Source organism: Psammomys obesus, unplaced genomic scaffold, assembly GCF_907164565.1.
Source record: "Psammomys obesus unplaced genomic scaffold, mPsaObe1.curated_primary_1811, whole genome shotgun sequence".
Classification (NCBI taxonomy): domain Eukaryota; kingdom Metazoa; phylum Chordata; class Mammalia; order Rodentia; family Muridae; genus Psammomys; species Psammomys obesus.
The window spans coordinates 4,064,071-4,079,600 of record NW_026595981.1 but is presented as its reverse complement, the minus strand read 5'-3'; the positions used below and the strand labels follow the sequence as shown (position 1 = coordinate 4,079,600).

The 15,530-nt window shown below is 51.6% G+C and overlaps 2 protein-coding genes across 3 annotated transcripts in view; both read right to left on the bottom strand.

The window, feature by feature from the left end:
- Positions 1 to 1,149: 1,149 nt before the first annotated feature.
- Unc119 (unc-119 lipid binding chaperone) lies at positions 1,150 to 6,655 on the bottom strand. Of its 2 annotated transcripts, none has more exons than XM_055620071.1 (5): positions 6,333 to 6,655; positions 2,921 to 3,034; positions 2,378 to 2,480; positions 2,045 to 2,217; positions 1,150 to 1,785 (listed from the first exon to the last, which is right to left on the bottom strand). In XM_055620071.1, exons 1-5 carry the CDS (start codon positions 6,553 to 6,555, stop codon positions 1,673 to 1,675), a joined length of 726 nt encoding a protein of 241 aa, XP_055476046.1. In that variant the 5' UTR covers positions 6,556 to 6,655; the 3' UTR covers positions 1,150 to 1,672. The 2 variants fall into 2 exon arrangements, with proteins under 2 accessions (XP_055476046.1, XP_055476047.1); XM_055620072.1 differs by lacking the exon at positions 6,333 to 6,655 and adding an exon at positions 3,601 to 3,673.
- A 692-nt stretch (positions 6,656 to 7,347) lies between these two features.
- Pigs (phosphatidylinositol glycan anchor biosynthesis class S) overlaps positions 7,348 to 15,530 on the bottom strand; it is a 14,617-nt gene continuing 6,434 nt past the window's right edge. The window contains exons 6-12 of the mRNA XM_055620521.1: positions 14,355 to 14,562; positions 13,564 to 13,706; positions 12,716 to 12,830; positions 10,602 to 10,747; positions 9,980 to 10,080; positions 8,661 to 8,871; positions 7,348 to 8,386 (exon numbers count right to left, since the gene is read on the bottom strand). Of these exons, the coding sequence (XP_055476496.1) occupies positions 8,111 to 8,386; positions 8,661 to 8,871; positions 9,980 to 10,080; positions 10,602 to 10,747; positions 12,716 to 12,830; positions 13,564 to 13,706; positions 14,355 to 14,562 (1,200 nt within the window). The 3' untranslated portion in view covers positions 7,348 to 8,110. The remainder of the gene's footprint in view (positions 8,387 to 8,660; positions 8,872 to 9,979; positions 10,081 to 10,601; positions 10,748 to 12,715; positions 12,831 to 13,563; positions 13,707 to 14,354; positions 14,563 to 15,530) is intronic.

Below are 15,530 nucleotides of genomic sequence, written 5' to 3'. Positions count from 1 at the left end.
AAAAAAAGACTTGTTAAGCCCCTGGCTAGGCACATAATGAATCTCTGTTGTGGTCAAAACTTAGTCCTCTTTCCAGTCCACCTTCCAGCCAGCAGCGATGATGACATGTCCAGGTCACGGCTCAGTCTGCCTGGGGAAGCTTTGCCTTCCTCAGAAGCAGCTGCCTGCCACACCTAAGCTCAGTGGATGGATATGCCTCTCCAATTACCTGGTAAAGCTTGTCTCCCAGTCCTTGCTTAGGGCTGTCCGCTCCGCCATCTCTTCCTAGCAGAGGCAATGCTGACTTTACAGGATGCTCCAAAACTGCCTCCTTCAATAACTCTCCTGAGAAATCTCTAAGAATGAAGAATGACTCTTTCCTGCTGCGTGCCTAGCAGCCTTTCATGTTCCAGAGACAGCAGTATCTGCTCTTAAGAAACCAAAGCTCTGGGCTGGGGAGATAGCTTGGTCTGTGAGAATGCTGGCCACAGACATGAAGGCCTGAGTTCAGATATCTAACACTCACGCAAGTGTCAGGTATCTGTAGTCCCAGGGTGGTGGGCGGGGTGGGGGGCAGAGACAGGTGAAGAGGGGCTGAGGAAGACATACAGTGCAGACCCGTGTCCTCCACAGACATGTATCCCCACCTACACATGAACGTATACACACATACAAATATAATTCCCAAAGTTCAGTAGAAATCCTGGCCCTCTGCGAGAGCTCCACAGAACCAACAGGAGCCTGGGATTCTGGGTGTCCCAGAGACGGGTTCCTCAGCCTGGGGGTCTAGATGACCAGCAACATCAGTATGTTAACCCCAAGCCAAGGCCCCTCTTTCTCAGTTCTTAAATTCCCTCCACTGGGAAGGGTCAGAGGCTACCAGAAGTCTTCTTCTGCACAGGACTGACCAGGCTAAGGGTGTGGTGAGGCAGCTGAGGGCAGGAAGATGGCTCCAGGCCCAGCCCTTCTCTGATCTTTTCCTTCCCCATCCTGAGTCGATGAGGCCCACGGTGATGAGGCCATGTGGTGGCCTTGGACCTCTGAACTAAAGTAGATCTTTCTCTTTAGTTGACTTGCTCATGTACTTCCATAAAAAGTGAGTAACACAGGCTCCTCCATTCCACTCCACCCCTACCTTCCCCTATAGACACACAGGCTGGCTGCATCCAAGAACAGAAAAGGAGGTTTATTAAAAACTATATACAGTTTGTCCAGGTCCTACAGGTTGCAATCTGGACATATCCTTCTCGCGCCTCGGGCAGTGTCTTGGCCCCTGTTGGAGGAGGCCAGGGCTGAGGCCAGGGCTAAGACCAGGGTACCCACTGTGGATCTTTGTCTATGAACTGACAACTAGAAATAGGGAACGGATCCCTAACCTGATCTAGTCACAGCCTCAAGAGGGGAACACTATTCTGAAACTCGGGCCCAGTGGACCTAGTAAGGTGTCCAGAAGTCCTCTTCCTGCAGGAGGCCTTCCTGAACATGGGGGCAGATAGCCTCCCCAACGGCCCCTCCTGTGTTTCAGGCCCCAGGAGCTTCAGAGGCTTGCCTAGGGGTGATGATCACCCTTCCTCACAACACTGACTCAGGGTCCAGAGCCACTGGAGCCATCCCAGAGCGGAGATGATGTTGGAGAGGTCACAGCACAGGGTCCAGACCAGAGCCTCATAGGCAGGGGCAGTGGAGGGGGCGGTCAGGGCGTCCCGCTGTAGGAATAGTCTGCCTTATTGTGCATCACCAGCCGGTCATCCACAAAGTAAAAGCTGTCAGACTGCGTCTCATATGGGTGACGAATCATCTCGCTGACTGCAAGAGAGGCCGGCGGGGGCAAAGGTTAGGAACTTGAACCAGGCCACTGTAGGGCCTTCAGGACTGGGATCGGGGGAGGCAGGGCCAGATGAACCGCCTCAGTCTCTCAGCCAATTCCCCTCCTGGCGACATGGGAGCGGTGCCCGGTGGGGAAGTGACCCAGGACAGGTGAAGGGGCGGGACCAGACGCGTAGGTATCCCGTCCCCTGGCCCCCATCACCCACCCCGCGCTCGGGCTCGACACATCCCCACTCACTTAGTTCCTCAGAGAGAGGCGGGAAGTCGTAGATGTGCTCACAGGTGTTCTTGCTGCTGGGGATGCAGAAGCCAAAGTGGAAGTCAAAGCTTTTGAGGAGCTGGTTCCGGAAGTAGTGCCTCTCGATCATGCGGAAGTTGTTCACCGGCTTATCTCCCACCGTGAACTCAACCCTGAGTCAAGAGAAGCAGGGCTCAGAGTAGCCCCCAGCCAGCCAGCCAGCCAGCCAGCCAAGGGCGCCGGCTCCAGGCGGACCACCACAGAGAGGCTCTGGAAGGGCGGTTCCCACCCTCGCACTCGCCCCCAGCCCTCACCCCTGTCCCAGTGACTCACGTGGCTCCCACCTGCCTTAGGCGGAGGAAGGCGGGTGTGAACTGGTAGCGAACAAAGCGCCCTGCATTGGGGTCCAGGTCCCGCCGGTTGATGGGCAACCGTTCTGCAATGTACCCCAGCTGGGCTCAGCGGGCTTCAGGCCGGGGCCCTTCCTCCTCCACCCTCCCCCAAGGGCCTCTGTTCAGACTTTTCTAAACTCTCCGCTCTTGTTCAACAGTTCTAGGTCAACGAGGAACCAATTTTCGGAGGTTCCCAGAGCCACGAGATATGTTTATAGGATTATGGGAGGCCTTTGGGAATGCAGTTCCCAGGATGGCCAGCAGAGGGCAGGCTGACCAGTATTAAACAGGACTGTGCTCCCAAGATGTCCACCCTGAGAAAGTGGCAGAAAAAGAAGAGGACTGTCAACCTATAGACACCTGAGTACGCTGGGGTCCAAGCCGGGACTCTGCCCTGACCTTCCTGTGGCTAAAGGAACCTAAGCAGCCCACTCCACTGCGTTTGCCCACCTCTTCCTGACAATGGTCTACCTAGCCCACTCACCGGAAATAGGGGGCTTCTTGATTTCAAAGAGGACAGTTCCTGAGTCCATGTCCCGGATCTTGAACCTGACGAAATCAATCTTGTAGATATTTTCCTCAGGGGAGCACAGGTAATCTAGGGGAGACAGGCAGCTGAGCAAACAGGGTCCCCAAAACATCCCCGTTGCCAATTCAGTTCCTGTGGGATCACTCTTACCCCTCTGGCCACTGCCCTCCAGAAAGAGAACTGGGAGAAGTCCACACGGGGTAGGGGACAGAATTTTGCTATGGGGACCTAGTCAGGGATGAACAGCCCCATCCTAGCGGCCTCACAGGATCAGGCAAGGGAGGTCATCTCCAACATACCTACCCTCCCACCCTCTACTTGAGGACCCTTATTTCAAGTTCGGCTCTGTTAGGTTGACACACATCCTTTGGACAACTAGACCTCCTGCCTAGTGTAAGCTTCCAGCACGAGGGGGACCTCACTCCAAAGGGAGTGTGGGGCCCTGCCTCTTGGGGGAGGGGAGTTATGGTTCCTTGGAGTGTGCCCCACCCCCACCACATACACCCTGTGGCATGCCATCTAGATGCCTAGAGCTGATCTTGAGGGGACTTTCCCTTGCATGGGCTGTATCGGGGCAGGTTGGTAGCCCTTCCCTGTTCTCTCCCCCCATCCCCGCTCCTCCGTAAGCAGCTTACGAGAGCCTGGTTCCCATAAGCAGCTTATGGCAGCTCTGCTGACTCAAGCTCAGAGCCCAGTCTACTGGGCAGAAGAGTGGGACTTTGATCAACAGATCCTCTGCTGATCTCCCAATGAGAGGAAGTCTTAGCTAATAGAGGGACGGACGCCTTAGAGGTCATCTTCCCAGCCTTGGCCCTGAGCCACGCTCAGGACTAGAGTGCTCTCTGGTCCTTAGAGAGAAGAGCACAGGTCAAGGCAGAGAAGGGTGTGGTGGGTGCAGCTTCGGGGTATGGATGAGACAAGGAGAGTCCTGAGCTCAGGAGGAAACAAAGAGAACAAGGCATTGCCTAGGGGGGTTCATGGTCTAACCCTTAACACTCTTTTGTCATTGCTGTTTTTAAGTCAGGGCTTCAGGTAGCCTAGGCTAACCTCACTATGTGGCAGATACTGGCCTTGACTCCTGCTCCTCCTGCTTTTTGCAACTTACTGTTCTTACAGCACATCCTAGGCAAGAAATGGGAAGGAGCAGCAAAATGCTGAGGGGGCTTGGGTGCTGTCGGCCTCCAGCACACCACATCCTCCCCGCCAACCCACAGAGGCCCGGAAGTCACCCTCTAGGCCTCTAAGCCACCTCCTATTCCTCTGTAGTTGAAAAAGGAAGTGCATACAAAGCCACTCTCTCTTCCCTAGGCCTGTCTCCTCCCCAAGCCTGGGTAGCACCCTTCAGGAAGCCCTCTTGACAGCCCTCTAGCACCTTGCAGCCTGGCAAAAACTATATAAAGCTTTAGAGAGGGGCCTGAGCCCTGACCTGTCCACCACAGCTCAGTACAGTCTGAGACAAAGCTATAGGAAGATGCTGCAGAGCAAAGGAGAGGAGGGAACAGAACTGGAAGCAAGATCCCATTTGCCCAACTCCCCAGGAAAAGCTTCCCTTCGTACCCTAGGCTCATCTTGGGAGCCTCTCCTCTCACTGAGAACAACTTCTCACACTAGACCCCAGTCTCTTACACTGCAAACTCAATCTGTCCCTACAGGGAGTAAGGATCAGGGCTAAGAACACTGAAGCTACTTCCTCCCCTCTGCCAAGAAAACTGAGGCACCGGACCCAAGGTCAGGTCAAAGCAATGAGCGAAGTGGCTCAGCACCCAGCTGCTCTCTTCCTTGTAGCCACAAATAGCTTCCTAAGCTGGATTCGGGGCCTGGTAATCCAGGAACAGCAAACCTCAGACCTAAGAGATTAGGGTCAGAAGACAGCAGGCAAGATGGAGAGGCCTGAAACCCTGTTTTCAGATCCTGAACAGGAAAGGACTCTTACAAAGCACTTGCCTTTGCTCATCCTCTACAGGCTATGAAGTCCCTACAGATGTAACTAAGCTTCCTTAGCTGCAAAATAAACCTCCATTTCTCCAGGACTGAGGCGGGTGAAGGTTGGCAGGGCCAAGGTGAGTAGGAAAGGGCTACTATTACAAAATGCAGCCCACTGCCTTCAACATCAGCCTTGTCCAGGCCCCTCTCTCCACTGATGCATGCTTGGCCAAGGGAGCAAGCACTCTGGAGGTCTAGCCAAGAATACTGCTGCCTAGCTCTGGAAGGAGGAGGGAGGCCCCCAGGGACCCAGATGCACAAGCTCAGGCCTGCTATCCTGGGGCCATCTGGGAGCCCCGGGCTCTGCCGCTCCTGCAGCTAGAGGGTTTATGCCCATGCTAGCACCTGTGTCCACCCCACAGAAGGGGAATTCAGGCTCACAAGGGAGCCAGAGCAGGTTGCTGATGGCACACCATTCCAAGGTAGTGTGCCGCTGTCTCTCCAAACACCTTCCGTTCCTCCAGGCTCAGCCAACCTTCTGCCAGAAGTCTCTCTAGTCCTGCTCACTGTCTGTGGTGATGCCTGCCTTTGCTGTGAATGCTCACTTATCTGCCTGCAGGCAGCCACGCTGAACAGCCCTGTGTAGCCTCCAACACTGCTGATAAAAGAGCCCTGTTGACATAGCATTTATTTTTATAATAATCTTGAAGGAAGTAATACTGTTCCCATCTTACAGATTAAAACACAAAACAAAACAAAAAAACATGCCCCTGCAAATGAAATTACATCCCAAGGTCACACAGCCGATCATGGGGCAAAACTGGGACTCTAATCCAGGTAGCTCAGCTCAAGAACTAAACTCCAGTGGAGACTAGGCTTCCCTTGATGAGAGAGCCCTGGAAAAAGGACAAACCCAGGCTGGGGAACACGCACTTGCTTCCATGACACGGCCTACAGCGGGTAGACTGAAGTACCCTGATTAGTAGCATTCCTGGGGCGAGTATAGCTCAGCCCTCATCGGAGAAGCAGGGCAGTGAGTCTGAGGGTTTCGCTCGCCTCCCACCTAGCCTGAGGTGGCCACTGAAGACAGACTGCAATGAGGCACACTCCTCAGGGTGGCCAACCTCAAAAGGTTCCTAAGACTCTACAGGAAAAGGGTTACTGAAGGAGCTGCTGCCCCACCTCCACCATGGGAAAAGGGGTGGGCCTTTGAGAAGGAAAGAGCGGGATGAAAATAAGCCACTACAGGAGAGGAGGGGCGCATCAAAAGACCAACGGAAGGAAGAGCGATCTGAGGCTTGGGAGCAGAGGGAGAGTAAGGGGACACAGAGGAGGGGCACTGCGTGGGGGAGGGGTGGGGCAGGGGCCAGACTCTCAGCCTCGCGGGCCCCCTCCCGTGCTCTCCCTCCAGCCGGCGGGTGGCGCTCCCTCGCCCGGTGCTCACCGCCCGTGATCCGCTGCAGCCCCAGCACGTCGTCCGGCCCGATGGGCTGCTTGCCCTGCAGCGGTCCCACTCTGGGCCCCGGGCCTGGCTCCGGCTCTGACTCGGACCCAGACTCGGATTCCGCCCCGGGCTCCCGAGTGGATTCCACGCTCCGGTGAGAGGCCCCTGGAACGGGCTCCGCCCCCGGCCCAGTCCCGCCGCCGCCGCCCTTCTTCACCTTCATGGCCTCTCGGGGCCGCAGATCCGCGCCTGCTGCCACCACTGCTGCTGCCTGCGCCGGTTGGAGCTAGGGGAAGGGGGAGCGTCCACCGCCCCACCCCCGGCCGGGCCCCAGGTGCCGTCCCGCCTTGGTCACGCCTACAGGGGCCGGGTCACACACGCCCCGCCTACCGTTGTAGAGCCAGGATCCCGGGGGTCCCCCTGAACTTCACGGTTCTTTTTTTGACAATGTAGATACTCAACACCTCTCCTCTTTGACTCTGGGCTCTAGCTTCAAGGTCTTTCCCCATAGCTTTGTCCTGATTCCAGCTCAAGTCTCAAACACCCGAACCAACTCAGTTCTAAAGTACTTCCTCTCAATTTCCAGCTAACCGGCCTGGTTTATTTGTTTGTTTTTGCGATACATTAAGTGAAATTATTTGTGTTTGCTCCCTGCCCCGTCCTCCTCAAGGGCCAGGTCTATGAAGGCGGAGATACTCCACACTGCTCTAACACCCCGGCAGCAGCACAGAGCTCCTTGAAGCCAGCACCCAGCGCTTTCCTGTGCTGAACTGATGAGTTAGCCTCCCAGTGCTGTCACTAGCCCAAGCTACCCCCCCCCCCCAGAACTCCTGCTAAAAAGCGGACGCAGATACTCACAGCTCCAGGCAACCTGCAGCTCGGAGACACCACAGCCCAGGTGTCTACATTTTCCCAGGCTCTGCTGAGAAGTGAGGCACGAAGGACAGGGCCCATGAGCTTAGGGCAGAGCAGTCTGCTTCTCACACATGAGTAAAAGTTATGTTCATATGTCATATCAACTCATATCCAACCAATGTTTATTCACGAGCCTAATATAGATTTTTAAAGAGCCCAATATACAGAACACTTTTACATGCTTATCACATTTAATCCAACCCGCTTCTGAGAGTGACATCTTCAGTGCAATCTCACAGATGAACCCTGAGGCTGGGTGAGCAGAGCAGCTTATCTAAAGCTCTCCAGTGTGTAAGTGCAGAAGCAGAGGTCTGATTCGGGCCTGTTGGATTCCAAGAGGGAACTGTTTCCTTCTGTGCCACACTGCCTCTCTGAAAGGGTAGAAGGGAACCTTAGCCAAGAGGCAGAAGCAGGTCCTAAGCCGCTGCCTCCTAGACCAGACTGTCTCCAATGGTGACACCAGTCAAGAAGTTGAGGAAGGAGGGAGAGGATCTCAGAGAGGAGGGGACTACCATTTAATCCAGGATCTCCCCTAAATCCACCTCTCAGAGCATAAGTATACTGTGCTGACAGCCTGGAAGGACAAGGTACCCTGCCCAAGCGTAGACAGACAAAGGCCTTTCAGGCAAGCCAGATACAGAGATCCAGAAGAGTGCCTTCTGAGGCTCCTAGGCATGAAGGATCAGGGTAGTACCACAGGAAGGGACAGGAAGATGAGCCCACTGTGGAGTGTCATCCTTTGGCTGGTGGAGAGCCAACAGGAGAATGAAGACACGTCATTACAGCAGACCTCGGCTTGGCCTCTCAATCTGATGCCTCCAGCTTGGCTAGACCGGAAGGCTTTCTCTGACATGCTGCCCAGCTCAGTCTATCTTCTCAGGCTTTTTCCAGGACTTGCGAGTTTCCAAAAAGATCTTGACCAGAGACAGGAGGATGGGCACAGCCATAGGCAGAAAAAGTGGGATGTAGATAGCAAATTTCTGGTCATCAGGGAAATACAAGAGGTGGAGGAGCGAAGGATCAAAAAAGGCACGCTCAGAGGATGTCACAGCTTCCTGGCTGGCTGCAAAGGCAGATGACAGGTGCCCAAGGGCTAACTCCTCCGCTGCCTTCTGGACTGCAGCCACAGCCCTATATACCTGGGGAGGTGAAGGGATGGGGTTACCAATATGTCTTAGGCATGGGGCAGGGAAGGGCGCTGGCCTTTCAGTACCTTCTGTTTCCCAGGGAGTTATCCTGGAGCCCACCCAAGCTATGTGGAAGCTAATCAAAAAAGGGTTGTGCTTATTTTCTGAGAGTCATCTTGAACCTTTCTCCTTTGTTTCCACCTAGACTCCCACTGGGGAGCTGGTGTTTAATAAAAGGATGACATGCTCACTGGCACCCTGGCCCATCCCTTCCTGCCCCATTTACCTCAGAAGCCACACCATCCTTGATGACAATGTTGCTGATCTTGCCCAGAAGCTGGGCCAGGGAGGTGAGTGTGGTGGTGGCTGTGGCCAGGTTCTCCACTGACCGAGCCCACAGTAGCCGGTCCAGCTCCCAGGTCATGAGTCCCTCACTCTTTGGTCCTGAAAGCAAGCACTTCGGAGGCACCTGGGGTTGAGCAATCCCAAAGAGCAGCCTGTAGAAATGGCACAGGGAGACCAAAGTTGCTGTGAGTAGACATGCCAATGCTAAGATTCCCACAGTCTCTGCCCCAACCCATCACCTTCAATTTTACTGAGAACCAAGGGGGCGGGGGATGGATAAGCACCAACAGCAAATAACCCAGATCTCTAAACACTGCCTCAATCAAGCATTTCCCATTTCCACACTGGAGTTCTAAGATATCCTCTGAAAAAGGTACTTTGGTTAAAGTGTTTCTGATAGGCCCTTCCCTCTCTGCACCTTCTCTTTGAACAAATGGACTCCATAGGGCAGGGCTGACAGGCCCACCTTTGACAAGGCATGTGTGCTTTGAGGTTCTGCTAATTTTCAGAAAACATTCCTAATTAGCCTGATACCTCCCTAGCATCTTCAACGTAGAGCATTAGGTGACTACTCTCAATTCATGGGTTAGCACACAATAAATAGCTATTTTCTTAAAAACAAATAGAAGAAGAAAAAGAAGCAGCAGCAACAGCAGCTGGAAGGATGGCTTAATGGTTAAGAGCACTGGCTGCTCTTCCAGAGGACCAGGGTTCAATTTCCAGCACTTGTTTGATGGCTCACAAGCATCAGTAACTCTAGTTCCAGGGGATCCAATGTCCTCTTCTGGCCATTGTGGGCACCAGGCATGCATGCAAAACATCCATACACATAAAGTAAAAAATAAAATAAAAAAATGAAGAAACAAAGCCAGGTGAAGTGGCATATGCCTTTAATTCTAGCACTTGGGAGGCAGGGTCAGGCAGATGTCTGTGAGTTTGAGGCCAGCCTGGTATACAAAGCAAGTTCCACGACAGCCAAAGCTACACAGTGAGACCTGTCTCAAAAGAAAAAACAACAACAACCAGTTGTCCTCTCATCACCGTAAGCACACCTGGAAAGCTGTCCGATTTCTCTCACGTTTTGCAGCTGCCTATCCTTAAGGGAAGACCACCTGGAAACGGCTCTTGTCTTACTGGGGCTCTAGGCACAGTACAGCACTCCACCAGGAGAGAGTTCATTCTGCTTGGCCACTGTCTATACCCAGAGACTGTGGCCACACCATCCGCAGACAGCCCCAAGGGGGTCATGAAGGACCTCACCTCAGCTGGGCCAAGAACACCTCCATCACCTGCACCATGTCCACCTCAGCTCTCACTGGCAGCTCCGAGGCATTATAGATTTTGGGATCAACATTGTATACCTGAAAATAGGGAATGAGGTTACCTCAGTACCACACAGAACTGCACATCTCTGCTCAGTATCCAGAGGTCACGAAAGAAAAGGAAGATATGCTTCTGGTATAACCCTAGGCACAGCAAACTTGTTTTTTTTTGAGTCCCCATGTACTTAAGTACTAAAGAAGCTTTAAGTACAGTATTCTCAAAAGTCCTAGGAAATTCAAAACAGTTGTCTTGCTTTAGATTCCTACCCCTGGACTAGAGGACAAAGAAAAAGAGGTTCCCACCATTGCAAGACTCCTACAGGAAGCCAAGAGCTAAGATGGACAGAGACTAGTCTGTCTCCAGTGCAAACTGGTATTGACAAAGGTGCAAAGCAGCTGGGCTGGCAGAGAAGTGACACAAGCACAGCCCTCTCACCTCCCTGGTGCATATTCCTCCCCATAAGGGCTGCAGAGGGCCCGCCCACTCCCCCAGAGACAAGCTGACGGGAGTTTTCTGGAAGTACATGTGGACTCCAGGGCCTGCTCAGGCTGACTATTACCATGATGCCACCCCAGCGGGGACTGTGGAAGGCATTGGTGGGCACTGGAGCCCCATCTTTGTCCTGGATGTACAGTGGGGAGTGGGCAAGCTCAGGCACGTAGAGGAGAAAGTGGATCACTGGGTACAGGGAGGCAGCGCTGGACCCTGTGGTACAAGCAGAGAGAGTTAGAACACCAAAACATGTGACTCCTGGAGCGTAGCTCCTGGCTCAGCCTCTCCGTGGCTGGCAGGACTCAGTTCCCCCTAATGACGCTCACTAGGACACTCTCTACTTCTAAATTTTCCACATGCACCAATGGGTACTACAGAGTCCTTAATCCCCAAATGTCCCTGGTGTCCTCCCCTCTGAGAGCGCACCCCCACCGTCTATGACAGGTCTCATGGACACTGAAAAAGAGGACCTTCATTCAGCTCTGTCTTTTTTGCTTTGGTTTTTTCGATCCAGGTTTCTCTGTGCAGCATTGGCTATTATGGACTCACTTTGTAGACCAGCCTGGCCTCGAACTCACAGAGATTTTCCTGCCTCTGCCTCCCGAGGGCTGGGATTACAGGGCTGCACCACTATGCTCGGCTTCTGTAACTGTCATTATGACTGTGGTCAGCGCTCCGCCATCCCTCAAACGCCTTCACACCGGGCTAAGGGTCAGTCTCCTTACAGCGTCTGACTGGTCTGGTGCCCGCCTGCCTTACCAGCCTCATCGCTGTCACCCACTCCTGTGTCAGCCACTCTAAAGGACTCCAAGCTCCCTCAGGGCCTGTGCCCTCATCTTTATCTGGACCAATTCCCTTTGCCGGAACAGCCTTTCTGTCTCTGTCCTCACACTGGCACAGAGCATCTTTCAGCTAATGCTGGCGGAATGAATGAAGTCATGAAGGAAGGAGGAACTTGCTGAGGACACTCGTGGCACTCCTCTCGTGATCTCTGGTCCATCTTAGAACACATTTAACTCTGGTCTGTCTGTGTTACAGTTCTTGGCCCCACTCCCCCTGGGCTCCTTTCCTCCAGAAAAAAAGATTATATATAATCCTAGCTTCAAGGTTCCCCTAATTCAAAGAGCACAGCTGTCCATACAAGTGTGGCCTTTGGGCTGGTAAGACAGCTCAGTGAGCAAAGGTGCTTGCCACCAAACCTCATGACCTGAGTCTGAACCCCAGGACCTTCACAACAAAAGGGAAGATGGACTCTCACACTGACCTCCACATGCATATCACAGCAGTCCCCCAACACCCACTAAATAAGTAAATCAAGGGGCTGGAGAGATGGCTCTGTGGTTCTTCTAGAGGACCTGGGTTCAATTCCCAGCACCCACATGGCAGCTCACAACTGTCTATAACTCCAGTTCCAGGGGATCTGGCACAGTCACACAGACATACATGCAGGCAAAACACCAATGCATGTGAAATAATAATAAATAAATCATTAAAAAAAAAAAAAAAAGAAAGAAAAAGAAAAATCAGCTGGGTGTAGTGGTACAAGCCTTTAATCCCAGCACTCATAAGGCAGAGGCAGGTACTCTGAGTTTGAGGCCAGCCTGGTCTACAGATGAGATACAGGACAGCCAGGGCTGTTAACATAGAGAAACCCTGTCTTAAAAAACAAAAACAAAAAAAGAAAAATCAAATTCTGCTTTCAAAGGCTAGAGATGTAGCTCAGTGATAAAGTGAGTGCTTGGTCTGCACGGGACCCTGAGTTCAATCAGCACTGGGGGAAGAAAAATCACGTCGTTTTTTCAAGGTGGGCGTGGTGGCACATGCCTGTAACCCCAGAACTTGGGAGGTAGAAGCAGGAGGATTGGAAGTTTAAGGCCTTATTTGGCTACACAGTGAGCTTGAAGCCAGCCTTGGGCTACATGAGACCCTCTATCAAAAAAACAAAACAAAATAAAAACTTATACCTTTCTGCCTCAACCAACCAAAGGGAAAGATGAGAAAAGATGAAAGGGAGGAAAGGAGAGGTGAGTGGGAGGGATAAGAGGAAGAGAGACAGAGAGAGACAGAGACAGAGAGAGACTGACTAAATCTTCCCAGTCCAAGCCAATTCAGAAAGCACCAAAACACACAGCCCACCTCCAACCCCATGCTGGCCTGGCAGAGGCCTCCTCAGGGACTCACCCAGCCGGGACTCCACTGGGTTGATGACATGGGGGAGGCTATGCATGGCCAAGTAGTAGCTGGAAGAGGCTGGGTCAAAGCGGGGATTCACTCCCAACATGGCATAGTAAAGGATCTGAGGAGAAAGAGAACCAGGCTGAGTCTGCTTTCTCTAATAGTGGAGGGACCCTGTGAAGACACACTCAAGACAAGCCAAAACATACAAGACAAAGACAGGGCCCAGAAAAAGTACAGGTATGAAAGGAAACAACCAAATCAAGGTAAGGTGAGTACACTGAATACATACTTAGAAAACCACATCATTTTACCCGATTTCGAAACGCACAAAGAGGGACACAAAGAGAAAGCAAAACTCAGAGTCCACAAGACTCAGTCAAGCCTGCTATGCAGAGACAACCACTCCACGCGCAGGGCCTCCCACGTTTTCCCTACAAGGACAGGATGTGACACAGAAAGCAAGCAGCGTTCTTCATGGTGTCACTGTTACAGTGCGCTCATATTTCAGAAAATATTTTTTAAAAATAAATTCCTTAAGAGCTGAAATGGCTTTAACATCTATGTGCAACTGCTGAATGAGTCTACTGAGCGTCCTAGGGAAATTGCTCTGTTAAACCTGAGCTGGACTCCAAGGAAGGAAGGAACCTGCTCTCAGGGGATCAATGGACTGATGGAAATAAACAGGTGCCCATAGTGCCCCCCACAAGCTATGCCTGCTCACAGGTCGCTGCCTGGCACACAGCTAAGCAAGCAAATCATCACACACTAAGAGACGGAAGAACAGATGCCCATGCATACATTAAATATGTATAGACTTTGAAAAAGACTCCGTAACTGGCTCTTGGTCTTACCTGAGAGTCCACAGAGAAATTTCCAGCAGCACTGAGGCTGTTCAGGAAAGGCTGCACATAGCGCTGGACAGCCCCCTCGATGTCCCAGTGGACATCATGGGACTTGGGGTCTGGGTTGAGTAAACTGAAAGTGATCTCATAGCCTATAGAAAGAGGAGTCATGGAATTCAAAGGCGCATCAAGGAAAAAGAGGCAGCCTACACCCATCTCATCTGGATACGGTAGGGATGCCACCAAGGAACTAAAGAGAGTAGAGTAAGAAACATTACTGCGTGCTTTAAGAAAAACATGGAGCCGAGCGTAGTGGCACACACCTTTGATCCCAGCACTCGGGAGGCAGAGGCAGGCGAATCTCTGTGAGTTCGAGGCCAGCCTGGTCTACAAATGAGTCCAGGACAGCCAGGACTACAAGAGAAACCCTGTCTCAAACAAAACAAAACCCAAAAAGAGAGACCAAAAATACAAAACAAAAAAGTAGGAAGGAGAGATTGTTCAGACTTTAAAGCTCTTGTTGTTCTTGCAGAGGACCCAGGTTCAATACCCAGCATCCACATGGTGGCTCACAACCATTAACTCCAGTTCCAGAGGATCAGACACCCTCTTCTGACTGCCAAGCATGCATGCTATACATATACATGCATGTAGACAACACACTCATACACATAAAATAAATAAATCTAAAACATTTTTTAAATGGAGACCAAAGAAAGAATAAGCAGTTTCCCTGGATTTCCCCACTGTTCTACTGGACTCATTCCTTCTCCCTTTCTATAACAAAGCTGGAAGCCTACCTAAGCTGGACTTGAGAGGCCGCCTCTTATCAGAGCTCCACTTGTCCTCAGGGAGGTGGTCAGCCAGAGCAGCAGCGAGCACATCCTCTGTCAAGGACATGGCCTGGGCCACTTGGATTACGCGGCGGCCAATGATGTTGAAGGCTTCCCGGTGCGTTATCCCCCGCACAACTGCTGTCCTCTCAGGCCCAATGTAGCTCATCGTGTCCTGTGCAGGTAGAGGGGTGGGCCATGGCTCAGTGAAGAAAGCACAGATGCGCTGTCTTTCTTTTCTTCTCTCTCTCTCTTTTTTAAAGAAAACCTCTTATTACATACAGGCACTTTGAGATTCTCCTGCCTCAGCTTTTCAAAAGATGGATTTACAAGTACGCACCATTATGCCCAGTTCTGGTTCTTATCAAAAAGAATTTGGCCTATTGCCACCAGCCAAAAGGCTGTACCACTCTCTAGACTGCACTGAGCTGTTTTGTTTTGTTTTGTTTTGTTTTCGAGACAGGTTTTTCTCTGTCTCTGTTTTAGCCCTGGTTGTTCTGGAACTCATGACATAGACTAGGCTGGCCTCTAAGTCACTACCTGCCTCTGCTTTGTAAATGCTGGGTTTAAAGGCGTGCATCACCACCATCCAGTCATATTCCTTTTCTTTTCTCACTCTCTCTCTCTCTTTTTGTTAGTTTTGCTGTGTTTCTAAGGACATAATTTGGTTGGAGATGTGACTCACAGGTTAAGTGCACTGGCTGCAGGGCTGGAGAGATGGCTCAGAGATTAAGAGGACTGGCTGTTCTTCTAAAGGTCCTGAGTTCAATTCCCAGCATCCACAAGGTGGCTCACAACCATCTATAATGAGATCTAGTGCCCTCTTCTGGCACACAGGCACACATGCAGGTAGAACACTGTATACATAATAAATAAATCTAAAAAACTTAAAAAAAAAAAAAAAAAAAAAAAGAGCACTGGCTGCTTGTCCAAGGGACCCAGACTCCATTCCCAGCACCCACATGATGTGATGGCTCACAACCATTTATCTATACCTCCAGCTCCAGGGGAATCTGATGCCTCCACCTGCAGACACACACACACAGGCAACACAGAAAAAGAAATTTAAGAAACAAATAGGGTTTAGTCTTTAGCTCTGTAAAAAAAAAGAAAGAAAGAAAGAAAGAAAGAAAGAAAGAAAGA

What these genes read in the sequence shown, in the direction of transcription:
- Unc119 (XM_055620071.1), bottom strand. Translation starts at nt 6,555, where the DNA reads ATGAAGGTGAAGAAGGGCGGCGGCGGCGGGACTGGGCCGGGGGCGGAG. An exon ending in GCTGCAGCGGATCACGGGCG is followed by an intron (nt 3,035 to 6,332) that starts GTGAGCACCGGG and finishes TGTCTCCCCTAG; the next exon opens with ATTACCTGTGCTCCCCTGAG. An exon ending in GCCTCTCTCTGAGGAACTAA is followed by an intron (nt 1,786 to 2,044) that starts GTGAGTGGGGAT and finishes CCTCTCTTGCAG; the next exon opens with TCAGCGAGATGATTCGTCAC.